This window comes from Ranitomeya imitator, chromosome 4 (genome assembly GCF_032444005.1).
Source record: "Ranitomeya imitator isolate aRanImi1 chromosome 4, aRanImi1.pri, whole genome shotgun sequence".
In the NCBI taxonomy this organism is placed as follows: domain Eukaryota; kingdom Metazoa; phylum Chordata; class Amphibia; order Anura; family Dendrobatidae; genus Ranitomeya; species Ranitomeya imitator.
The window spans coordinates 244,733,650-244,761,362 of NC_091285.1; the positions used below are offsets into that span (position 1 = coordinate 244,733,650).

A 27,713-nucleotide genomic window follows, 5' to 3' on the forward strand; every position below is an offset into this window, starting at 1 on the left:
GTGCATCAGTGCACTCCATGTCAGAATCTACTTGTAATGGGCATGGCCTGTTAACTGTTTCACTTTCTAAGCCAGGGACGGTATGTGTAAAGAGCTCCATGGAGTAACCCGTTGTGTCGCCTGCTGCATCCTTCTCTCTTGTTGTTGTTTTTGCTTAAGAGGACAAGGAAGCGACTTGTCCCTGACCGTGAACATCCACAAACGACGCGCTGCTTTTACATTTACCAGTTTCAGAAGAGGAGGCAAAAGAGCTAGAGGCTGAGTCAGCAAGGTAAGCCAAAACTTGCTGTTGCTGTTCCGGCTTTAAAAGCGGTTTTCCTACTCCCAGAAAAGAGAGCGTTCGAGGCCTTGTGTAGCCAGACAACGAACCTGGCTCCACAGCTCCAGACTTAGGTGGAATATTTTTTTTCCCACGACCACCTGATGCTCCACTACCACTACCATCATTACCAGCTGACAATGAACGCCCACGGCCATGACCTCTTGCACCAGACTTCCTCATTGTTTTAAAAACTTAACCAAAGTAACTTTATTTGTTGCTGTCAAACAACTTACACGGTGAGCTATAACTTCAGTATGATTTCGATATCCCTTTACAGGTTGGTGAGACCGCAAGGAAAATCAGGCACAATGTTACACACTCTGTTTTCTGTGGCACCAAATCACAGAGATGCCACACACGCAGGACTGTCACTCAAGCACAAATGTCAATATTAATCTCCCATTTTTTTTTTTTTTCAGGGAGAATTTAGAAACCAAATAAAATAAAATGATTTTTTCAGGAAGAATTTAGAAACCAAATAAAATGATTTTTTCAGGGAGAATTTAGAAACCAAATTAAAAAAAATAGGCTTTCTATGGCCCACTGAGTGAGAGATGGCACACACAGGAGTCAGGAGTGGCACACAAGCCCAGAGGCCAATATTTATCCCCCACTGATTGATTTAGTGATTTTTTCAGGTAGAATTTAGAACCCAAATCAACCAAAAAAATAAATAGGCTTTCTATGGCCCACTATTTGAGAGAGAGAGATGGCACACCCAGGAGTCAAGACTGGCACACAAGCAGAAAGGGCAATATTAATCTCCCACTGATTTTTTTTTTTTCAGGGAGACTTTAGAAACAAAATAAAATAAAATGATTTTTTCAGGAAGAATTTAGAAACCAAATAAAATAAAATGATTTTTTCAGGGAGAATTTAGAAACCAAATAAAAAAAAATAGGCTTTCTATGGCCCACTGAGTGAGAGATGGCCCACTGAGTGAGAGATGGCACACACAGGAGTCAGGAGTGGCACACAAGCCCAGAGGCCAATATTTATCTCCCACTGATTGATTTAGTGATTTTTTCAGGTAGAATTTAGAACCCAAATCAACCAAAAAAATAAATAGGCTTTCTATGGCCCACTATTTGAGAGAGGGAGATGGCACACCCAGGAGTCAAGACTGGCACACAAGCAGAAAGGGCAATATTAATCTCCCACTGATTTTTTTTTTTTTTCAGGGAGACTTTAGAAACAAAATAAAATAAAATGATTTTTTCAGGAAGAATTTAGAAACCAAATAAAATAAAATGATTTTTTTCAGGGAGAATTTAGAAACCAAATAAAAAAAAAAAAGGCTTTCTATGGCCCACTGAGTGAGAGATGGCACACACAGGAGTCAGGAGTGGCACACAAGCCCAGAGGCCAATATTTATCTCCCACTGATTGATTTAGTGATTTTTTCAGGTAGAATTTAGAACCCAAATCAACCAAAAAAATAAATAGGCTTTCTATGGCCCACTGAGTGAGAGATGGCACACACAGGAGTCAGGAGTGGCACACAAGCCCAGAGGCCAATATTTATCTCCCACTGATTGATTTATTGATTTTTTCAGGTAGAATTTAGAACCCAAATCAACCAAAAAAATAAATAGGCTTTCTATGGCCCACTGAGTGAGAGATGGCACACACAGGAGTCAGGAGTGGCACACAAGCCCAGAGGCCAATATTTATCTCCCACTGATTGATTTAGTGATTTTTTCAGGTAGAATTTAGAACCCAAATCAACCAAAAAAATAAATAGGCTTTCTATGGCCCACTGAGTGAGAGATGGCACACACAGGGATGGCACTCTAGCAGAAATGCCAATCTTAATCTCCCACCAAAAAAAAAAAAAAAACAGGGACTGTCCTACAATTACTATCTCCCTGCAGTAATCTCAGCCAGGTATGGCAGGCAGCAATAAGGAGTGGACTGATGCACAAATTAAATAAAAAGTGTGGACAAACAAAAAAGATAGCTGTGCAGAAAGGAAGGAAGAACAGGATTTGTGCTTTGAAAAAAGCAGTTGGTTTGCACAGCGGCGTACACACAGCAATGCAGGTATCAGGGAGCCTTCTAGGGCAGCCCAATGAGCTACAGTGCTGAGAAAAAAAAATGTAGCTTCCACTATCCCTGCACACCGAAGGTGGTGTTGGACAGTGGAAATCGCTACAGCACTAGCGGTTTGGGGGTTAATGGACCCTGCCTAACGCTATCCCTGCTTCTGACGAAGCGGCAGCAACCTCTCCCTAAGCTCAGATCAGCAGCAGTAAGATGGCGGTCGGCGGGAACGCCTCTTTATAGCTCCTGTGACGCCGCAGACAGCAAGCCAATCACTGCAATGCCCTTCTCTAAGATGGTGGGGACCAGGACCTATGTCATCACGCTGCCCACACTCTGCGTTCACCTTCATTGGCTGAGAAATAGCGCTTTTCGCGTCATTGAAACGCGACTTTGGCGCGAAAGTCGCGTACCGCATGGTCGACTCCGCACAGGGGTCGGGTCGGGTTTCATGAAACCTGACTTTGCCAAAAGTCGGCGACTTTTGAAAATGAACGACCCGTTTCGCTCAACCCTACTCTTGGCCGAATAATTCCTTAGTGGTATTGCCTCTGTACCGGATCACATAATCCCTATCTACTAGGATATATTGGTGCCCTCATGCAGACTTAACTAGAAGACCTACTAGGTCCATGGAAATTCTCTCTAATGGGATCATTATTATGGGTAACGGGACTGGGGGACTTTGGAAGTGATAAGAGGGAGCGGTTATCTGGCAGGTGGGGTAGGACCTTCAATAATTCAGGATCTCCTGGTAACATCCCAGCCAACAGAACCTCTGCAATATCCTCTCCTATGTTTGGTCTACCCCATATGTCCCCCCAAAACGTGTGAATGGGCCATGTCTAAAACCCTCTGCTAGTAGGGTCCTGGAACTAACAGCTAATCCACTATCATCTCACCTCCCTTCAGGGTGGTCACCCAATACAATAATTCACCATTGACCGCAAAGTGTGGGTACCTGGTGTCAGCCCCCGGCTCTTCAGCAACCCTATCGATCACAGACACATTTTCAAAGGCCCCCCTTTAGGGTAAGATCCTGCATTAAACTAGTCCCAAAATTTTGCCCAGAAACCCCCAGTTCAGAAACCTCCGCATCACTGATCACTGTTTCGTCCTCAAGACCAGCGAGGACACACCAAGGAAACTCCTCCAACTCCGACGGGAAATCATCAGGGTTGCGCTGCTCTTGTCTGAGTCACTTGGCACCCCTGCCTTTCCCCACATGTTCCAGAACAGGCTGAAGTCCTGCCCAATTATCACGGTATGTAGCAAGTCTCTGACTACCTCGACCTCATGGTACACTGTACCATGGCTTTTTTTATCAACACTCTGGCAATAAGGTAGTTCTTGGCGTCCCCATGAATACAGCGGACGCCCACGTTTCCCTGGGATCAATTGTTGGGGAAGTGACAGCAGCATCTAAATGGTTATAAGCTGAGCTCTGGCTATGACTGATAGCAATCAGATGTTGGAGCACAGACCACTAATGCACGGACTGGCTGTGGCTCTTCCGACCCAAGAGTTACAGCTTCATACTGTATATGTCTATGAGGCTGTCATGCTTAGGTCTAGAGTGCATTAGAAGTTTGTGGGACCAATTTGCACAAACATTTGCATATTGGCCCCAGGAGAGATGCTGAATATGTAGTACTAGATGTCAGCCCGATTCTAAAGAATCGGGAGTCTAGAATCCATATATACTTTATTTATTCAAATGTAAGAATAATACAATTAATAAATAATAGTAAGAAAGAACAAAAAATGGCTGCACTTACCAGCTCTTGACAATTCTTGTTATTTAAGAAATTGCTGGGCAATAATGGACAATGTCCTTATGTGGCAAATAATAGAGCAATATACCCAATGTGGCAAAGAAGAGGTTAATAAACGGCAGTCTCTCAGTATAACAGTCAGTGAATAATAGGCAGTATATGGAGAAAACACCAAACAAAAGTTCAAAATTGGTGTGAAAATGTCACTGAACCACTTCACAACTAAATATATATAGTTTTGGTAAATGGTATTATCATTTTTTTGACGAAATTCGGCAGGAGCTTGAAGAGCAACGTCACTGGGCCCGCCTCCACGCAGTAGAAACTTGCTGTGAGGTAAAAATTCAAAAATCACACCAAAATGGCGGGCGGAGTGTGTCACAGTACGGCACGTTTCTGATTGGTCGCTCGCAGCAGGCGGCAACCAATCAGACACTGGACACTGTTGACGTCACTTATCTCCGGACATTAGCTCCGGACATTAGCTCCGGACAGGAAGTTGGCACAGATTGCAGGAAGTAGTATTCTAGGCAATTATATATTAGATAATCAACATTAGCAGTGTGTGGAGGGAGCTCAGCTCTTAAGCCCCCTTTATACTTTATACATGCACCCTTCATAAGAAGTTAATTTGCAACCTGAAGCAGGTGCACAAATATAGAATATTAAAAGAAAAAGGTGCAAATTAAAAACAGGCAAAAAAACTGTAAAAACAGTAAAAAATGAGCAAGTGCAGTTAATGATTGAGCAGGTTTCTTACTGCACAAGATCTAAAAAGAAGAGCCATGAACATTAGAAAACTGAATTACTGATTTATTGTCTGAATCTCTTCTTTTTACACAGAACCAGTTCTACAATACCAATATTGTAACAAGTCTGTTACTCTTACAGAATCCAGGCTTCCAAAAACAGTGCAGGTTTTTAGTGTTCAACATCAGTAGGGTAGAAGTCAGGCTTAACTAATGAAGTGTGTTAGACAGTGTTTGGGAAACTAAAGCTAATTTGAGATGAATTACATTTTCAATCAAACTTATCATTAATATTAAGCACTTGCACTATACATATAGGGGCAGTCGATACTTCCCAACTTACCTCATCTGCGTTATGTATTCATCTCTGACACCTCTTCTTTCAGAAGGATTTGGTGCCAGATTCGGTGAGAAGACAAAGTAGTTCCACAGGACAGAGCAGGCCTTCTTAGATACTTTATAGTGGCCAATATGATAAGCACTCTGTAAATCAAAAGATTTAATTTATTGTGTTATTGAAATTACCCAATACAAGAGATAATTCAAAGCTTATCAGCAGGGAGAAGGGCTAGCCATTCAAAAAATTACCCAAAAAATTACCAATTACCAGCGACCTAACCGAATGAAGTGGGACAGCGACCTAATTGAATGAAGTGGGATATGGTGAAAATGGCCTAAGCTTTACTATAAACATAACATTCACTAAAAGAAGAACCAGATAAATAAGCACAAAAAAGTGATCTTGTACAAAGATATACATACTGTAGCTTATTGAATCACATAGACAAGGGTAAAAAAGGATCACACAGAGCAAGAAAAGCACCAAAGTCAACAAGGACATGACCCAGAGCTTAACTCATAGGAAGGCCATCTCAGTCTCCTGACCTCAATATCATTGAGCCACTGTGGGGAGATCTCAAGCGCGCAGTTCATGCTAGACAGCCCAGAAATTTACAGGAACTGGAGGCTTTTTGCCAAGAAGAGTGGGCAGATTTAAGATCTGAGAAAATAAAGAACCTCATTCACAACTACCACAAAGGACTTCAAGCTGTCATTGATGTTAGAAAGGGCAATACATGATATTAAGAAATGGGGTATGTGAATTTTGACCAGGGTCATTTGGATGTTTTGGATTGTCATGATGATTTAAAAAAAGAAAACACAGTAGTTTGACAATAAATGGTTTCACCCAACCACTAACCATGTGTGGAGATAAAGTTTTGGTGTTATCATTCCTGCTCTCTGGAAAAAGACCAAGAAAGCAAAAATTCTGCCGAGGTATGTAAACTTTTGAGCACAGCTGTATATATATTGTCATCTTTTACATTTTAAAAATTGCAAAAAGGAAAATGGGCCTATGCAAAAGTTTGGGTACCCTTCATGGTTAGTATCTACTATCACCCCCCCCCCCTTTTGCAAGTATCATAGCTTGTAAATGCTATTTGTAGCCAGCCAAGAGTCTTTCAATTATTGTTTGAGGGATCTTCATCCATTCTTCCTTGGAAAATTCTTCCAGTTCTGTGAGATTGCTGGGTTGTTTTGCATGCACTGTTATTTTGAGGTCTAGCCACAGATTTTAAATGATGTTCAGATCAGGGGACTGTGAGGGCCATTGTAAAACCTTCAGCTTGCGCCTTTTGAGGTAGTCAATTGTGGACTTTGACATGTGTTTACAATCATTATCCATTTGTAGAAGCCATCCTCTTTTCAATGTCAGCTTTTTTTATAGATGGTGTTATGTTTGCATCATGAATTAGTTTAAATTTCATTGAATCCATTCTTCCCTTTACCCGTGACATTTTCCCCATGCTATTGGCTGCATCACAACCACAAAGCATGATTGTTCCACCCCCACGCTAAATGGTTGGCAAGATGTTCTTTTCCTGAAATTATGTGCCCTTTTTCTCTACACATCAGGCTTGTTTAGATGTTGTTTTGCATACTTCTCACGCTGAATTTTATGGTGAAGATGCAGGAGAGGTTTTCCTCTGATGACTCATCCATGAAGGTCATATTTGTGCAGTTGTCTCTGAACAGCAGAACAATGTACTACAACTTCAGAGTCTGCTAAATCTTTCTTAAGGTCTTTTGCAGTCAAGCGATGGTTCTGATTTGAATCTCTAGAAATCCTACGAGCAGCACTAAGGGTACCGTCTCACAGTGGTACTTTGGTCGCTACGACGGCACGATCCGTGACGTTCCAGCGATATACTTACGATCTTGCTGTGTCTGAGACGCTACTGCGATCAGGGACCCCGCTGAGAATCGTACGTCGTAGCAGATCGTTTGAAACTTTCTTTCATCGTCAAGTGTCCTGCTGTGGCGGCATGATCGCATCGTGTAACAAAGGTGTGCACGATATTGTATACGATGTGCGCATAGTTACCAACAGCTTCTACATCGCAAACACGTCATGAAATTATCGCTCCAGCGTCGTGCATTGCGAAGTGTGACCGCAGTCTACGACGCTGGAGCGATAATGGAGCGATGCTGGAGCGTCACGGATCGTGCCGTCGTAGCGACCAAAGTGCCACTGTGAGACGGTACCTTAACTGAAATTTTCCTTTGTCTTTCAGGTCTTATCTTGACCTCCACTGTTCCTGTTACCTGCCATTTCTTAATTACATTTCAAACTGAGGAAAGGGAAACTTGAAAACTCTTTGCTATCTTCTTATAGCCTTTTCATGTTTTGTGGGCCTATACCGTTTTCATTTTCAGAGTGCTAGTATCATGCACAGCGTGGGAAGACTAAGGGCAACACGAGGGGAAGAAGCCCATACGCTAGTGAAAGGGGGAGTGGAGATCCCTAGGCAGATTTAATAACACCCTGCCTCCCCTACCGTCCCTATATTGGTTCCAGGGCTGGACTGGCCATCTGGCAATTCTGGCAAATGCCAGAAGGGCCTGTCTGGTCATGGGCTGTCTTGCCTGGTATGTTGTTAACAAAATCTGTGTTTTCAAGAAACCCATACTGTTGTGATGAAGCACAAAGTTGCTGACTCTGGAACTTACCCCAGCAGGCCACGGGTATCATTAGAAATATTGGTCTTGTTGTAAATCTTCCTTTCCTTCATCCAGGGTAATATTAGTAATATATTCCATCTGGTGCTTGGGGACGGGGACAACATGGCCCAGTGTGATTTCAAATGCCAGGTCGGAATTTCAGTCCCAGTCTGTACCTGATTGGTTCCACATCAATCACAGGAACCTAAGCCCTGTATATCCCTAGAGCTAGGCCCTGAATAGAGAAGGGGGGATGAGCACTACACAGTCCCCACTGTACAATACAGATAAGAAAGAGACAAACAAGGGGGAATCAACTTAGCTTGAGCAAACTCAGAGAGGTAACACCTAAAGTCCACCAGCAGCACCAGAGAGGAAGTAACCCGACTGCTATAGCTCCAAGCCTTCACAAGAGAAAACTGTGAATATCACCGACAACTCCCAGAAGCAGACTGAGTCTATAAACACCCAAGTCCAGGTGTGTCAAATAGAGCAGGAGGGATGTTGCTACTGGGTCCAAAAGTCAGAAGGATTAAGAAGGCGTCTGCAATGCCAAACGCAGAGACCTTCTGCAGCCAGATGCACAGTGACTGTCTGTAGCATCTGACACACCCGTCACAGCTAGGCAGCTGCTTAGAAGTTTTTTTCTTTTGCTGGGTTTTGGCACAAGGTTAGAAGAGGCTGGGTTTCCAGCCTCTTCCTAATGATGATAGTGAACAAGCCATAACCCTAACAGTCAATTTAAGATGTGAAACGTTGGTCAAAGTTATCTGAGCACACATATCTCCATGGGTGGCCAAATTTTTAATCCAGAGACTTCTGATCATGTGCAGTGCGCCTTTCTGGAGCCGGCACGCGTACATCCGGCTTCAGAGGATCAACGATGAGAGGGGAAGAAGCCGTGCACATGCGGGAGGTAAGTATAGTGCTTGTGATAACATCGCCACTTGGAAGTTATGTTATCACGCACATCACTTATGGCCAATACAGGTGGATTAGAAAAATTGCACATCCGATGGGAATGTTTTCAAGGAACCTGCCATTTGAAAAAAAAATGGTTCAGGGAAAAGAAATACCCCAAAAATATTATGAAGGATGCCTTTGAGTGTACAAAAACAATTAAATCAGACGGATTGCTTGGAAAATGAATTAAATTTTCATGTAATAGGTAATAACATAATAAGGATGTCAGCCATAGAGGATGCAAAATGAAATAAAAAAAAACATATAGTTTTATAACTACGTTTAATAAGTCCCACATAGAGATTAGAAATATTTTGACAAAGTACTGGACAATTTTAACTAATGATCCTATTCTTTCAGTGAATATTACAAAAAAATATATATTATCTTCCATGGAAAGAATCCCAGTTGCCCGAGACTTATTATTCTTGAACAAATTGCAGAGAATTGTACGAGTTTGTACTCACTCAGCTGCCTGAGGTAGGCACAGGAAACAGTGTTAATGCAATGTCCTGGCAAGTTTATTCAAAGTTCCTAAACCCCTCCGGATGGCATTTGTGCCAGAGCATTTTCTGGCACAAATTGAAAACAAACTGCAAGTAAATATTCCATATAGTACTGCGCCCGCTCAGGTCAGTGCCTTTAGCAATACACACTGGAGGTCTCCACACCTCCAGCCACAGACCCTGAATGAGACACTCGGTCTCCATTTTATCGCCAAACCATGCCCCTGGGGTTGGGATATGTGAGCAGTCATTCCCACCCATCTCTTTTGACTGTTTGTAAAACCCCTCCCTGGAATGGCCCAAATAACTCTCTCAGCGCTATATGTGCTGGAGCATGCTTCCGAGCTCACACATTCACAGCCACAATGACACATATCTCCCCTCAAGGACTTGTCCAGCAGCCATCTTACAAATTATATCCAATAGATTCCAGAGACTTGTCAACAGGCAATCGTACTGGATATGTAAATTGTCCACCGCAACACCTGAAGGCCTCAATGAATGTATAGAAAACACTATTCAGTGAGATGTTCTTGATTAAGAATTCCCTTTGGGGGATCTTTATTTATTGATGTAATTATTTTTTCTTAGTATTTATTTACTCTATGGTTGTGATTTTCTAAAAAAAAAATCATTTTATAGGATTGGGGTGCATTAAGCATACGTTTAACATTGGTATTGGTAATTCTTTTTATCTTTTTGTTCTTAAGACTTATAGTACATGTTGTTATATACTAATTAATTACATCTGATTTCTGACATTATTGGGGGAAGGTATATCAGCTAGCCGCCACTAACTGTATTGTATGAGCCTGAGGAAGGAGGTGAATCAGCTATCAGCTCCATAATTTGTAGCTTGAATAAAGAAGGTTTTTATACGTTTATTTCTCTTTTTTGGCAGCGCTATTAATCCAAAGAAAACCTACTTTTTACTTTTATTTTCTATATTCTCTGGTTATTGCATTTTTGCAAACATTTTTGTGTGTTTTTATTTGATGCAGATTTAATGCAGTGGTTGTTTTCCATGCTATATTCTACATTTTTTCAGGCTCTCAACAGAAGCCTATAGAGCCAAAAAAAACACCAAAATCGCATGGTTCAACAGAATATTAATGCACAGTGGCAGCAGTTTTCATGAAATTAAATCCACTTTGCCTGGACAATTAAACTCAGCAGAATTTCTGAAAATTATCAGGTCTGCAAGGATAAAATTGTTTGAAAAGTAAGAGGTGATTTTTATATACTTTCAATCACAGAACTCAGTCAAAATATTAAAAAAATCCATCACATAGAGTTTTTTCACTAACACGGACTCCATTGGCTTTTTCTTGCCGCATATGTTAACCCCTTTGCGTGACATTTGGTGGATAATTTTGTTGTCATTACATTTGTTAGAAAATAGTATTGAAGCAGAGTAAAGGAATTCCTTCCATACTTTTTTCAAGATGGTGCGCTCTAGTGCATTGCAGTGATGTTCCCAGGCTGATAGAAAAATGTAACCTTGAGTACAATGTGAGCAAGTGGAGACTATTGATTCATTCAAAAAATAGTCTGAAAGCTGTACTACTGCACAATGGCAGCAAGTATGCTTCACTGCCTGTAGTGCATTTTGTGCACTTGAAGGAAAGCTATGAGAATTTAAACTTTATTCTCAAGAAACGTAACTATGAGGCTCAAGGATGATCAATGTGTGTTGATCTGAAAGTTCTCTATTTGTTTCTTCAGCAGCAAAGAGGATACACGGAGTATCCATGCTTTTTGTGTGAATGGGACAGCCAGCATAACACTCATCACTAGAACCAAAAAAGTTGACCAACGAAAACATCTTTGCAACCTGGACTCAATATCATAGTTTGCGGGAAAGTTTAGTTGATCCCACTAATGTTCTCCTGCCACCACTCCACATTAAGCTTGGACTAATGAAGCAGTTTGTGAAAGCTCTACAGAAAGAAGGAAAGACTTTTAAGTACCTGTGTACCAAGTTTCAGGGTAGTCCGAAGCAAAACTGAGTGAAGGCATTTTTGTACATCCGGATATTCTTAAACTCATGAAGGACGTGTTTGAAATAAAAATGAAAGCAGTTAAGAAAAGAGCTTGGGATTCTATTAAAGAAGTTGTGAATAAATTTTTAAGTACCAACAAAGATCCAAAATTTAGGTCCATTATGGAGAAGATGCTGAAATGTTTCAAATCCTTGGCCTATTTAAATTTGAAGTTACATTTTTTACATTCCCATTAGGACTATTTTCCTAAAAACCTTAGTGCTGTTAGTGAAAGCAAGGTACCAAGGTAGATGGAACATGAACATAGTAACATAGTAACATAGTTAGTAAGGCCGAAAAAAGACATTTGTCCATCCAGTTCAGCCTATATTCCATCATAATAAATCCCCAGATCTACGTCCTTCTACAGAACCTAATTGTATGATACAATATTGTTCTGCTCCAGGAAGACATCCAGGCCTCTCTTGAACCCCTCGACTGAGTTCGCCATCACCACCTCCTCAGGCAAGCAATTCCAGATTCTCACTGCCCTAACAGTAAAGAATCCTCTTCTATGTTGGTGGAAAAACCTTCTCTCCTCCAGACGCAAAGAATGCCCCCTTGTGCCCGTCACCTTCCTTGGTATAAACAGATCCTCAGCGAGATATTTGTATTGTCCCCTTATATACTTATACATGGTTATTAGATCGCCCCTCAGTCGTCTTTTTTCTAGACTAAATAATCCTAATTTCGCTAATCTATCTGGGTATTGTAGTTCTCCCATCCGCTTTATTAATTTTGTTGCCCTCCTTTGTACTCTCTCTAGTTCCATTATATCCTTCCTGAGCACCGGTGCCCAAAACTGGACACAGTACTCCATGTGCGGTCTAACTAGGGATTTGTACAGAGGCAGTATAATGCTCTCATCATGTGTATCCAGACCTCTTTTAATGCACCCCATGATCCTGTTTGCCTTGGCAGCTGCTGCCTGGCACTGGCTGCTCCAGGTAAGTTTATCATTAACTAGGATCCCCAAGTCCTTCTCCCTGTCAGATTTACCCAGTGGTTTCCCATTCAGTGTGTAATGGTGACATTGATTCCTTCTTCCCATGTGTATAACCTTACATTTATCATTGTTAAACCTCATCTGCCACCTTTCAGCCCAAGTTTCCAACTTATCCAGATCCATCTGTAGCAGAATACTATCTTCTCTTGTATTAACTGCTTTACATAGTTTTGTATCATCTGCAAATATCGATATTTTACTGTGTAAACCTTCTACCAGATCATTAATGAATATGTTGAAGAGAACAGGTCCCAATACTGACCCCTGCGGTACCCCACTGGTCACAGCGACCCAGTTAGAGACTATACCATTTATAACCACCCTCTGCTTTCTATCACTAAGCCAGTTACTAACCCATTTACACACAATTTCCCCCAGACCAAGCATTCTCATTTTGTGTACCAACCTCTTGTGCGGCACGGTATCAAACGCTTTGGAAAAATCGAGATATACCACGTCCAATGACTCACCGTGGTCCAGCCTATAGCTTACCTCTTCATAAAAACTGATTAGATTGGTTTGACAGGAGCGATTTCTCATAAACCCATGCTGATATGGAGTTAAACAGTTATTCTCATTGAGATAATCCAGAATAACATCCCTCAGAAACCCTTCAAATATTTTACCAACAATAGAGGTTAGACTTACTGGCCTATAATTTCCAGGTTCACTTTTAGAGCCCTTTTTGAATATTGGCACCACATTTGCTATGCGCCAATCCTGCGGAACAGACCCTGTCGCTATAGAGTCCCTAAAAATAAGAAATAATGGTTTATCTATTACATTACTTAGTTCTCTTAGTACTCGTGGGTGTATGCCATCCGGACCCGGAGATTTATCTATTTTAATCTTATTTAGGTTTCGCACCTCTTCTTGGGTTAGATTGGTGACCCTTAATATAGGGTTTTCATTGTTTCTTGGGATTTCACCTAGCATTTCATTTTCCACCGTGAATACCGTGGAGAAGAAAGTGTTTAATATGTTAGCTTTTTCCTCGTCATCTACAACCATTCTTTCCTCACTATTTTTTAAGGGGCCTACATTTTCAGTTTTTATTCTTTTACTATTGATATAGTTGAAGAACAGTTTGGGATTAGTTGATGATGGGGGCTACTTCTGGATGCTTCACAGAGAAGTTCTGTGTCACGATTCCTCTGCTCTGAGTGTCTGGGACTCTGTGATGGACAGCTCTGTCATCCTATCTTGTGCTGGGGTGTGCTGAGCTGTCAAGTGCTTTGACTGACAGCTCGATTGACCTATCTGACTGGTTCCACAGGTGCTCCATGTTCTTGGTAATTGCCCTGCTATTTAGGTGAGCTGTCTGGCTCAGAACCTTTCCAGTCAAAAGATTGTTCTAAGATTGTGCTCTCTGGTATGTTCGCCTGTACCCTGTGCTAAAAGTTTTGATTTTTCTTCTGTTGCTGACTTTTGGACAGTGTTCAGATTACCCGTTTGTTACTGCCCCTTTGCATCTGATATTCCGTTGCTGACCTTTGGACTGTGTTCAAACTACCGTTTGTTACTTTCAACAAATTCTTGATGCAAACATAACATGATCAGTAAAAAAAGCTGAAGTTGAAAAGAGGATGGCTTCTACAAATGGATAATCATCCTAAACACACATCAAACTCCACAATTGACTACCTCAAAAGGTGCAAGGTGAAGGCTTTACAATTGCCCTCACAGTCCCATTATCTAAACATCATTGAAAATCTGTGGTTAGACCTCAAAGTAGCAGTGCATGCCAGACGACCCAGGAAACTCACAGAACTGGAAGAATTTTCCAAGGTAGAATGGATGTAAATTACTCAAACAAGAATTGAAAGACTCTTTGCTAGCTACAAACAGCATTTACAAGCTGTGATTATTGCAAAAGGGGGTGCTGCTAAGTACTATCCATGCAGGGTGCTCAAATATATATATATATATATATATATATATATATATATATATATATATATATATATATATATATATATATATATATATATATATATATACACAGTACAACAGTACAGACCAAAAGTTTGGACACCGTCTCATTTAAAGATTTTTCTGTGTTTTCAAGACTATGAAAATTGTACATTCACACTGAAGGCATCAAAACTATGAATTAAAGGGAACCTGCACCTGAATTTGGCGGGCTCTGTTTACGGTCCGATGGGCGGTGTTTTCTGTTCTTTCATGCACCCCTTCCTTTCCCGCTGGCCGCAATATTGTCTTGAATTTGATTAGGTTTCCTCCGTAGTACACGCGTGCGCAAAGCAATCTTGCCTTGCGCACGCGCAGTATGCTTTGCCCAACTGCGGGCAAAGCCGAAAAGCATTAGTGCGCATGCGCCGGCGCACTATGTCCCGGAAGTACTTTGCTGTATTCCGGACAAGGAATGGACATTAGACCAGTGGAAATCTGTGCTTTGGTCTGATGAGTCCAAATTTAAGATCTTTGGTTCCAACCACCGGGTCTTTGTGCGACGCAGAAAAGGTGAACGGATGGACTCTATATGCCTGGTTCCCACCGTGAAGCATGGAGGAGGAGGTGTCTTGGTGTGGGGATGCTTTGCTGGTGACACTGTTGGGAATTTATTCAAAATTTAAGGCATACTGAACCCGCATGGCTACCACAGCATCTTGCAGCGGCATGCTATTCCATCCGGTTTGCGTTTAGTTGGACCATCATTTATTTTTCAACAGGACAATGACCCCAAACAAACCTCCATGCTGTGTAAGGGCTATTTGGCCAAGAAGGAGAGTGATGGGGTGCTATGCCAGATAACCTGACCTCCACAGTCACCAGACCTGAACCCAATCGAGATGGTTTGGGCTGAGCTGGACCACAGAGTGAAGGCAAAAGGGCCAACAAGTGCTAAGCATCTCTGGGACCTCCTTCAAGATTGTTGGAAGACCATTCCCGGTGACTACCTCTTGAAGCTCAGCAAGAGAATGCCAACAGTGTGCAAAGCAGTTATCAAAGCAAAAAGTGGCTACTTTGAAGAACCTAGAATATAAGACATATTTTCAGTTATTTCACACTTTTTTGTTAAGTATATAATTCCACATGTGTGGAATTTTGATGCCATACTTTTGATGCCTTCAGAGTGAATGTACAATTTTCATAGTCATGAAAATACAGAAAAATCTCTAAATGAGAAGGTGTGTCCAAACTTTTGGCCTGTACTGTGTGTATATATATATATATATATATATATATATATATATATATATATATATATATATATATATATACACACATACACACTGTATATATATATATATATATATATATATATATATATATATGTTAGGACTGGCGGAACGCACCAAAACAGATGGTATAGATGCGTTCGCAGTCCGGGGTCCACCGTGCAGGTGAAAACCTGCTGCTTGCAATTAGCAGACTATATGGTGGTACACTAAAGTATACACGCGTGGGTTAACCTCACCCAGCGTGAAAGAAGCAATCCTGTTAAGGCACAGGACCGCGGTACCGCACCTAAAGCGCGAGCAAGTAGTCAGCGAACTCAACCCCAACTAGGATTGAAGTCCGATTAGACCCTTGCTGGCACAACACCGCAACTGGGTGTGTAAGGAAACTGAAGAGCAATATTAAGGCACAAGAGTGCATGCAGTGCCGCACTGACGAACGCCACTAACCACCCAGGCTTGGGTAAGGAAAGCACAGAGGAAGTGCACGGCGCCGTACTGGCGGTCACAGCAACTGGACGCTATAATGTGTGACTAGTGCTGTAGGATAAGTCGGGCGCTAGGTAGCAGCCATACACCTTCCGCGAACAGTCATTCAATAGGGTAGGGGTATCCAAGGACGACTTGCACTCACAACATACACACATTAGCAATTGTAAGACAATACTAGCGCATGGCCGTGCGGTCATGCGCAGTTTATATAGCTGCAGCACAGGAAGTGGCCACAGCACCTTTGCCCTTCCAAGACCTGCCAAGAGGACCAATGGAATGTGCTGCAGAGCCTGAGCACATGACCCTCGATCTCCAACGGGAGATCTTACCCTGGGCATGCTCAGTACGTGCAGACAAGGACTTAGTCCCAGAGAAGTCCGCTCGCTGCTGACCAGCACTGACTTTAATGGCAGAGACTGGAGAAGCAGCAGTAACTCTCAGAACAGAGTGAGAATGAGCAAGACGCTGGGACCGACGTCTTTGCTGAGCAGACTCCACTGCGGCTGGACAAGAATGGGAGACTGCAGCGAAGGTGGCTCGAGATTCCCCCTGTGCAGAAGCGGGAACTCGACCCCTAACATTACCCCCCCTCCTAGTCCCCCCCTCCTTGGGCCTCGCTACGTTCGAAGGCAGCAATGAGCTGCGGAGCCCGAATGTGCTCAGCAGGCTCCCAGGACCTATCCTCAGGGCCGTAACCCTTCCAGTCCACCCAAAAAAATTTTTTGCCACGTACCACCTTGCACCCCAAGATAGCGTTCACCTCGAAATCGTCCGTAGACGAACCCGATGTCCCGGCAGATGACTCAGAAAACCGGGACATGTATACGGGCTTAAGGAGGGACACATGAAAGGTGTCGGTGATACCAAGGCGTGGAGGAAGGGCCAGACGGTAGACCACAGGATTAACCTGTTCGAGGACCTTGAAGGGACCCAAGTAGCGAGGAGCAAATTTAGTGGACTCAACTCGCAGCCCGATGTTACGGGCGGAGAGCCACACCAAGTCGCCAGGAGCAAAGGTCGGGGCGGGGCGCCGATGAGCATCGGCGGAGGACCTCATTCTCTCCTTAGAGGCCCGAATGGCATCCTGAGTGCGGTCCCAAATATACCGTGCCTCCACAGCCCAGTCTGCCACCCTGGAGTCTGCGGAAGACACGGGCATAGGCACAGGTACCCGTGGATGCTGACCATAGTTGAGGAGGAATGGGGTTTGTCCAGTGGAGTCGGCTACGGCGTTGTTCAGCGCAAACTCTGCCCATGATAGCAAGGATGCCCAGTCATCCTGCCTGGCTGAAACAAAATGTCGCAGGTATGTGACCAAGGTCTGGTTGGCCCTCTCTACCAACCCATTCGTCTCGGGATGATAAGCGGAAGAGAGATTCAACTCAATACTGAGAAGACGACACAGCTCTCTCCAGAACCGAGACGCAAACTGGGGACCCCGGTCACTGACAATTTTGTCAGGCATACCATGTAGGCGGAAGATGTGCTTAATGAACAACGCAGCCAAGGCCCATGCAGAAGGTAACCGTGGTAGCGGCACCAAATGCACCATTTTCGAGAAATGATCGGTGATGACCCAAATGATGGTACAGCCGCGAGACTTGGGCAAACCCACGACAAAGTCCATCCCGACCATCTCCCAGGGCCTATCTGCCACCGGCAAGGGATACTTGTTCTTAACGGTGATAGCGTTAAGACCCCTGTAGTCTATGCATGGACGTAGTTCCCCATTCTTCTTCTGCACGAAGAAGAACCCTGCCCCAGCAGGTGACACTGACTTCCTGATAAACCCTCTTGCCAGATTCTCTTGAATGTACCGAGACATGGCCTCCGTCTCCGGGAGAGATAATGGATAAACTCGACCCCGGGGAGGCTCCGCACCAGGCAAGAGATCGATAGGACAGTCATAGGGGTGATGGGGCGGAAGGGTCTCCGCCGCCTTTTTGGAGAACACGTCTGCGTAAGACCAATATTGCTTGGGGAGAGAGGATAGATCTGCGGGTACCTCAGTAGTAGCAACCTGAACGCACTCTCGGTGACACCTACCCCCACATGATTCACCCCATCCCAGAATTCTGCCTGAGGACCACTCGATGTGAGGAGAGTGGTACCGTAGCCAAGGTATCCTCAACAGGACCTCATCAATACCCTCAGGAATGATGAGCAGAGAAATAATCTCCTGATGGGATGGCGACATGGACAGAGTAACAGGGATGGTCTGATGTGTTATCTGTGCGGGGAGTGTCGACCCATTCACCACTCGTACCGTTACTGGTTGAGATAGCATAACCAGGGGTATTGCGTGACGTTGGGTGAAGGCAGAAGACATAAAATTGCCCTCCACCCCAGAATCCACGCAGAGGTCTACCGAGTGGGAGGATGAGCCAAAGGTAATTGTCCCCTTAAAGGACAATTTGGAGGCAAACGTCGCAGTGTCTAGTGCACCTCCACCTACTACCACTAGACGCTGACCTTTCCTCGACCGCTGATGACATCTGGTGGCAAGATGTCCTGACTGTTGGCATACATGGCAACCCTGGAGTGCACAAGCGGTCTGGGACTTAGATCCCACTCGTGACACCACCTTAGGTTCCTGGAACTCAGGAGCCTGGACTGGAGATTCCAAAGGTTTGGCGAAGGTGGGAGCCAGCCGAAACCTCTGCCTACACTGGGCTCGCTCTAACCTCCGCTCGTGAAAACGGAGGTCAATGCGAGTAGCTACTGTTATTAACTCTTCCAGTGTGGCGGGAATCTCCCGAGTGGCCAGAGCATCCTTAACGTGGTCAGCCAGCCCCCTCCAAAATATAGGGATAAGGGCTTTATCCGACCACTCCAGCTCAGATGCTAGAGTGCGGAAATGGACGGCAAAAAGGCTGACCAAGGACGAGCCCTGAGTCAGTGCCAACAGTTGGAGCGCCGTGTCATGGGTGACACGAGGTCCTAGAAAGACCTGTTTCAGAGTGCTCAGGAATAACGGTGCACTCTGCACCACATGATCGCCACGCTCCCACAGCGGCGTAGCCCACTGCAACGCCCTGTCCGACAATAAGGAAATTATAAAGCCCACCTTAGCCCGCTCTGTAGGGAAACGAGAGGCCAGAAGCTCGAGATGTATTGAGCACTGACTCACGAAACCCCGACAGGACTTACTGTCACCAGAAAATTTCTCTGGTAGCGGGAGGCGAGATAGCGTCGGTACAGGAGCGGCAGTGGACAAGGTAGCTGCAGCCACACTTGCAGCCTGAACAGCGACAGCAGTAACATCCACAGCTGAGGTTGAACGCTCAAGAGCCGCCAACCTTCCCTCCAGCTGCTGGATGTACCGCTGTAAACGCTGGTCGTCCGCCATTTTACTAGCCAGACCCTGGCGCTAGTATTCTGTTAGGACTGGCAGAACGCACCAAAACAGAAGGTATAGCTGCGTTCGCAGTCCGGGGTCCACCGTGCAGGTGAAAACCTGCTGCTTGCAATTAGCAGACTATATGGCGGTACACTAAAGTATACACGCGTGGGTTAACCTCACCCAGCGTGAAAGAAGCAATCCTGTTAAGGCACAGGACCGCGGTACCGCACCTAAAGCGCGAGCAAGTTGTCAGCGAACTCAACCCCAACTAGGATTGAAGTCCGATTAGACCCTTGCTGGCACAACACCGCAACTGGGTGTGTAAGGAAACTGAAGAGCAATATTAAGGCACAAGAGTGCATGCAGTGCCGCACTGACGAACGCCACTAACCACCCAGGCTTGGGTAAGGAAAGCACAGAGGAAGTGCACGGCGCCGTACTGGCGGTCACAGCAACTGGACGCTATAATGTGTGACTAGTGCTGTAGGATAAGTCGGGCGCTAGGTAGCAGCCATACACCTTCCGCGAACAGTCATTCAATAGGGTAGGGGTATCCAAGGACGACTTGCACTCACAACATACACACATTAGCAATTGTAAGACAATACTAGCGCATGGCCGTGCGGTCATGCGCAGTTTATATAGCTGCAGCACAGGAAGTGGCCACAGCACCTTTGCCCTTCCAAGACCTGCCAAGAGGACCAATGGAATGTGCTGCAGAGCCTGGGCACATGACCCTCGATCTCCAACGGGAGATCTTACCCTGGGCATGCTCAGTACGTGCAGACAAGGACTTAGTCCCAGAGAAGTCCGCTCGCTGCTGACCAGCACTGACTTTAATGGCAGAGACTGGAGAAGCAGCAGTAACTCTCAGAACAGAGTGAGAATGAGCAAGACGCTGGGACCGACGTCTTTGCTGAGCAGACTCCACTGCGGCTGGACAAGAATGGGAGACCGCAGCGAAGGTGGCTCGAGATTCCCCCTGTGCAGAAGCGGGAACTCGACCCCTAACATATATATATATATATAATGCCTAACATACAAAGGAAATGTGTCATATTTAAGGCTAGTTTCACATTTGCGGTTAAGTCCACAGCGTATCGTCTGATAATGCAGCATTTTTTATCCGCATCAGCTTACACATGATGGTAAAAAAAAGCAGCGTTTGCATGCGTTTTTACATGTGTTTGCGCTTTTTATGCGCATACGTTTGATATTTCCAGGAGGGTGTAACTTTAATGGGCATGTCTTAATCAGTTCCTGGACATGCGCAGTCCGAATTACGCAAGCGCATCAAACGCATGCGTATGCAAAGATATGTATATATATCTATATAGTAGCAATGCCACTCATGTGGGAGCTATCTGAGGTATCACAGTAACAGTAACTGTCTCTATTTAAAGTCCGGCTGGTTTATTTCAGTCCTAATAAACCATATCACAAGAAACACAAATACAGCCCTTGCCCGGCACAAAGTAAGGCTGCCGTCACACTAGCAGTATTTGGTCAGTATTTTACATCAGTATTTGTAAGCCAAAATCAGGAGTGGGTGATAAATGCAGAAGTGGTGCATATGTTTCTATGATACTTTTCCTCTGATTGTTCCACTCCTGGTTTTGGCTACAAATACTGAGGTAAAATACTGACCAAATACTGATAGTGTGAAGGCAGCCTAAAACATAAAGCGAGAAGTCCATACAATAGTGCTGGTTGGTCCGCCTGGCTTAGAGTCCAGCTTCTTAGTCCTTTAGCAAAGCTACTCAATTCAGAAGATCTGCACACCTCCATACACACAGACGTGTGTGAGACAAACAGGTCATCACACCCAGGGGTGAAGATATGGTGAGCAGCTGTCTCTCCCAACTCTTCTGCTGCTTACAATCAACCTGTCATGGCCAATATAGAAAAATCAGCCGCACTCTTATGGTATATCTTTGCAAAAATGTGATGTATTTATTCACATGTGTTGAGACAACATTTTCATATATATACACACACAGCAGGGAGTTTATACTCCCTGCTGTGTGTGTATATATATGAAAATGTTGTCTCAACACATGTGAATAAATACATCACATTTTTGCAAAGATATACCATAAGAGTGCGGCTGATTTTTCTATATTGGACTTGTTGTTGGGTTTTTCCCAAGTACAGCCAGCACCAACCTAAGATAGCTGAGTGCGCTCCTTTTTTCTTAATATAAACCTGTCATGGCCGATTAAACCCTTTTAGTCCTAATGTACTAAAGCATTACTCCAGGTTTATCCCCCATCTACTAGGTTTCCGGCAGCCACCTTACAACTATATCTACTATATAATTGTCTAAGGGTCACTTCCGTCTTTCTGTCTGTCCTTCTGTCTGTCTGTCACAGATATTCATTGGTCGCGGCCTCTGTCTGTCATGGAAATCCAAGTCGCTGATTGGTCGTGGCTGTTTTGCCGCGACCAATCAGCAACGGGCACAGTCCGGAAGAAAATGGCCACTCCTTACTCCCCGCAGTCAGTGTCCAGCGCCCGAATACTCCCCTCCAGTCACCGCTCACACAAGGTTAATGCCGGCGGTAACGGACTGCGTTATGCCGCGGGTAACGCACTCCGTAACCGCTGCTATTAACCCTGTGTGTCCCCAACTTTTTACTATTGATGCTGCCTATGCGGCATCAATAGTAAAAAAAATGTAGTGTTAAAAATAATAAAAAAACAAAAAACCTGCTATACTCACCCTCCGTAGTCCGCCGAACCGCTCGCGCCTGCCGCCATCTTCCGTTCACGGCGATGCATTGCGAAATTACCCAGAAGACTAAGCGGTCTCGCGAGACCGCTAAGTCATCTGGGTAATTTCGCAATGCATCCTGGGAACGGAAGATGGCGGCAGCCGCGCGCTTATCGCCGGAGCTTCGGTGGATCCCAGGGGTGAGTATATAACTATTTTTTATTTTAATTATTTTTTTTTAACAGGGATATGATGCCCACACTGCTGTATACTACGTGGGCTGTGTTAGATACCGCGTGGCTGCTATATACTACATGGACAGTGTTATATACTATGTGGGCTGTGTTATGGACTGCGTGGGCTGTGCTATATATTACATGGCCACTGTTATATACTGTGTGGGCAGTGTTATATACTACGTGACTGGACAATATACTACGTGACTGGGCAATATACTACGTGGCTCTATGTTGTATATTACGTGGCTCTGTGCTGTATACTACGTGGCTCTGTGCTGTATACTACGTCGCTGGGCAATATACTACGTGGGCTGTGTTAGATACCGCGTGGCTACTATATACTACATAGACAGTGTTATATACTATGTGAGATGTGTTATAGACTGCGTGGGCTGTGCTATATATTACGTGGCCACTGTTATATACTGCATGGGCAGTGTTATATACTACATGGCTGCTATATACTGCGTGGGCAGTGTTATATACTACGTGGCTGCTATATACTGTGTGGGATGTGTTATATACTACGTGGCTGCTATATACTGCGTGGGCAGTGTTATATACTACGTGGCTGCTATATACTGCGTGGGCAGTGTTATATACTACGTGGCTGCTATATACTGTGTGGGCAGTGTTATATACTACGTGGCTGCTATATACTGCGTGGGCTGTGTTATATACTACGTGGTTGCTATATGCTGCATGGACTGTGCTATATATTACGTGGCCACTGTTATATACTGCGTGGCCTGTGTTATATACTACATCGCCTGTGTTATATACTGCGTGGCTGCTATACACTGCGTGGGCTGTGTTATGTAGTACGTGGCTGTGTTACATTCTGCGTGGCCACTGTTATATATTGCGTGGCCTGTATTAACGCATCTGGTATTCTACAATATGTATGTATATAGCAGCCACATAGTATATAGCACAGGCCACGTAATATTTGTCTGCTATATACTACATGGCTCCTATATACTACGTGGCCTGTGCTATATACTATGTGGCTGCTATATACATACATAAATACATATTCTAGAATACCCGATGAGTTACAATCAGGCCACCATCTAGTATATATATAAACACATATTAATAGTATATTCCCATGTCATATACCTGAGCTAGATAGGCCAAAGTCGCAGGTACTGACAAAGGGAGCGAGGCTAAAATTGATTTAGTTGATTCTCCTATAACATCTCCAATGAGCCGCCCATCTTCAGCATATGCAGCAACAGCAAATATGTACTTCTCATTCCTCTTTAGACCTTTAGCTTCCAGTAAGACATTACCGTTTGCTGGGACCTGTTGAAGAAATATGTGTGATCATTAACGCATTACTCCAAACATTGTTCAATAAAGACATTGGGGCACATTTACTAATACTGATTACAGACTATGGCACTGCATGGAAAAGGAATCCTGATTATATTAGTCACAGAATTATGACTTTTCATGTTCTCATTTTAAATTGATATAAATAAATAAATGGCATTTCTAAATAGCAAAAACTGTATTTAAAAAAAAAAAAAAAAAACAATAAGCAGTTCAGGAGCACCCCCTTCCCTTCTTTATGAAAATTGGTGGGGTATTGCATTAGCTTTGTGATGCCCACTGGTGTCATCTCGGCATGCTTAGCATGTCAATATCCGAAGGAGAAACGATTCTTCTTGGATAACGGTCTGACGCCTCTCACACAGCCAAATCAGATCTCCACTTTGCACTGATGAGGGGCAGCACCCCGAAACATCGTGTCTGCAAATTCAGATTCTGGTTTGTCTATTATCCTAAGTCATGTGACAAGGCTTGTTAAAGGGTCGACATTGACTTGTAGGATTGCTACCTTCCAATAGGAGGCACTAGAGTTCTAGCTCTCTTCTTCTCTGAAGAGACAATTTGCATAATTAGCATATTTCCCAGAAGAGCATTGCGGCTTTAACTCTCCTCATCTCGGCACGCTTAGCATGTCAATCTCCGCAAGGAGAAACGATACTTCTTGGATATCTGTTCGGATGTAGCAGGAAAGCAGTAATGTAGAAATTCAAAATGGAGCAATATGAGAGAAATATTTGGCATCCTCTGCTTTTATTTTATATATGCACAGTTTTGGAGACTTTTTGCTTTAGATTTATTACTAAAGGTGCATTTTGAAGAGAGGATCGATATAATTCTGATTTCCCTGAGGGAACCACATCTGATTCTTCTCCATTTGAATGTATGGGAATTCTTCACCAGGAGTGCAGCACACCAGCATCCTTTTATTAAATAAAACAAATCTGGAGCATTTTAAATTATTCATTAAATGTATTTTTATGTCTACTGTGTGCAGCTATGCATTGGGGATACTAATTTGCACTTTCTCAAAAAACAATTAAGGTCATGTTCACACTAGCAGTATTTGGTCAGTATTTTACCTCAGTATGTGTAAGCCAAAACCAGGAGTGGAACAAATAGAGGTAAAGTATAATAGAAACATATGCACCACTTCTGTATATATCACCCACTCCTGGTTTTGGCTTACAAATACTGATGTAAAATACTGACCAAATACTGCTAGTGTGAACATGGCCTTATAGGAAACCTGTCAGGTTCAATAATGTTACAGCATTGTGAAAGTGCCCGGCTGCTGTACTGAAGAGTGGCACCCTGGAGAAAATAAGTACCCCTCGGCACTGACTGATAGCTGGCATCAGAGAAGACACGTTTTGAGTCATGCAGGCGTGCTGTAAGAACGCCCCTGCACAACGGACAGTCGGCCCTGCAGTGGCCAACCACCTTCATAACACTATATCTGCAGGTTAAAAGCGTTATCGAACCTGATAGGTTCCATTAATTTAATAAGTAATTTAGGACATTAAAGAGTACCTATCATCGGTCTGTGCCTGCTCTTTTTTATTTCATAAAAGTTGGGCAACGTCAGACAGGTGATTTTTCTAAATAGCATCTATTAGCAAATTAGGGCACAGGGGTTCATTATGATTCACTAAAGAATCCTACTTTTTAGCAAATATCGGGTCCTAACTTCCAAAATGTGGGCTAGGATGGCACGCTCTGCATGCCGAGACCCCACAACCCGTGATGGGTGTGCAGAGGTGTGAACAGAGCTGTGCGCGCTGTGTAGTGAACAGTGACGGTTCCCACAATGAGATTTTGTTGAATTTTTGACGTTGTGTATTTTTGCTAGGTCAAAAACGCAGGGTCTTACAGTTCCAGCAAGGTGGATGGGATGTATAGAGATCTGTGCTTCTTTTTAGAACTGTGTAAGCTGAGCTGCGGTGTTTTTATCGGCCACACGTCTATTTCCCTTGTGGGCACGCTTTCTGTGCAGATCTTCCCCAGAGTCTTATATTAGGCGTGGAGATTCCATAATAATAATAATAATTCTTTATTTCTATAGCGCCAACATATTCCGCAGCACTTTACATTATAGAGGGGTCTTGTACGGACACTAGACATTACAGCATAACAATAAACACATAGATCAACAGGTACCAAGAGGAATGAGGGCCCTGCTCGCAAGCTTACAAACTATGAAAAAAGTGGCATCAAAAACGCATGTAATCCGCACCTAGGTATAGCAATAAAGTTTTGTCAAAGCCAAATACCAGGTAGTATCAAAACAAACGACACACCAATAAGAGACAAAAAACGCAAAGTCAAAAACACAAAAAAAAAGCAAAAACGCAAGTATCCTAATTTAAATAATAGGTGCAAAAATTCTGCAACGTCAAACTCGACAAAAGCTCACGGTGGGAACGTAGACTTACAGCTCCCGACACTGCCTCAATGATGGGAAATAAGCAGCTGCAGGGAGAATAAAACTTCATTCACTCCCTGCAGCTGCTACTACAATATGTCGGCGACACAGTGAGAAAATGCTATTCACCTGCAGGAACCCTACATCTGCAGGTAAAAAGCATTTCTGGACCTGGCAGGTTCCATTTAATAAAGGGCAAATTGAAAGTTACAACCTGAGAAAACCCCTTTAAAAAGGGCAGCCTCAGATTAGTGATAGGTGCTCTTTAAGTTCCATGTAAATTATCTGCAACTTCTTACAATCCTGACAAATGAAGTGTAGAGGTAGTGTAGGTACATTGTGACACCCTTCATCTACTGCTAAGATAAAATGAGAGTTTACCTGCTCTCCGGTCCCCAGAAGACAGTGATCATTTATCCGTACTTTTAGGTTAGGGCCTGTTACAATGCGTCCAAATAAACTGTACCAGGCCACCTAGAAAAGAATCCAAACATATTCAACGTGGAAGATAGAATCAGAACATTATAACGGCTCAGGACCAGGGGAAGAATAGAATACAGGCTGCTAAGCAGAAAATCTAACATCATATGGATGCAACGTGTAGTCTTAGACAGAAACCTGTATTAAATCCAAGAAAAAAAGAGCATAAAGCAAGTTTATCGACAAAAGAGCAGATTCACATATCCAAAGAATGATTTTGCTCGAACGTATAAAATAATATAAACAGCAACATGCTTTGATGTAGTGACAAATTTATCAGGTTTCCGGTTTTATAACACTTCTGAAAGGCATTTTTAAAGGGGCCGTCTGCTCTTGAACAAACGCTTATTAACGGGCTTAAAGAGGAGAAAAAAAATCAAATCTTGGGTTTGCGTTACTCTATGTCCCCCCGCCAGTTATCCTGCATGAATGGCTGGTGGGGGAAGCATCACATGAGTGCTGTTGCCAGTCAGTGTCTGTGCTGTAGCCAATCAGAAGTCATACTTTTTCAGACAAAATGTGATTTGCGGCCTTTGATTGGCTGCAGTGCTCATGTGACACCCCTACTGGATACAGATGTCAGGGAACACGGAGCTGAGCATGGAGGAGCAGCGCCACTGCGGGAGTTGAGTATCTTTTTGTTTTCCAATCATTTTACCTCCTTTGAGCCATTAATATGGGATTATCTGATGGTGGACAACACAGTTGAGCCTGTCTGGTATTTATCTAATCCTTGTATAGACATCCTAGAATCAGACAGCGCAGTTATTTCCCCTCTCCGCCCCACCATACACATTTCTGTTATCTTCGCTGCTTCCCTGCTCTCCGCTGTTTCACATGCTGAGCTGCAGACTGTCCACTGTGCTTCAGTAGCACTTTTTCAAGCATTTTTTGTTTGTGCACCATATCATTCAGCTATTCATGCCTATCAGATTAATCTCAGCTCACTGTGATGTCAGGTTACACCGCATATTATATTCAATGGAGAGGAATGAGGAATGATGAGCAGGGTGAGAAAACAAGCAAAAACTGACAAGATGGGCAAACTAGTCAGAAATTTAGCTTATCCCAGAG

At 43.6% G+C, this 27,713-nt stretch overlaps 1 protein-coding gene across 6 annotated transcripts in view; it reads right to left on the minus strand.

Annotated features, from left to right (window-relative positions):
* The window catches only part of CFAP54 (cilia and flagella associated protein 54), a 752,512-nt gene that overhangs the window by 534,545 nt on the left and 190,254 nt on the right, over nt 1-27,713 (minus strand). For all 6 annotated transcript variants that reach the window (XM_069764454.1, XM_069764457.1, XM_069764455.1 and 3 more), the window contains 3 exons: nt 26,541-26,633; nt 23,522-23,707; nt 5,233-5,372 (listed from right to left, as the gene is read on the minus strand). In XM_069764454.1, the coding sequence (XP_069620555.1) occupies nt 5,233-5,372; nt 23,522-23,707; nt 26,541-26,633 (419 nt within the window). The remainder of the gene's footprint in view (nt 1-5,232; nt 5,373-23,521; nt 23,708-26,540; nt 26,634-27,713) is intronic.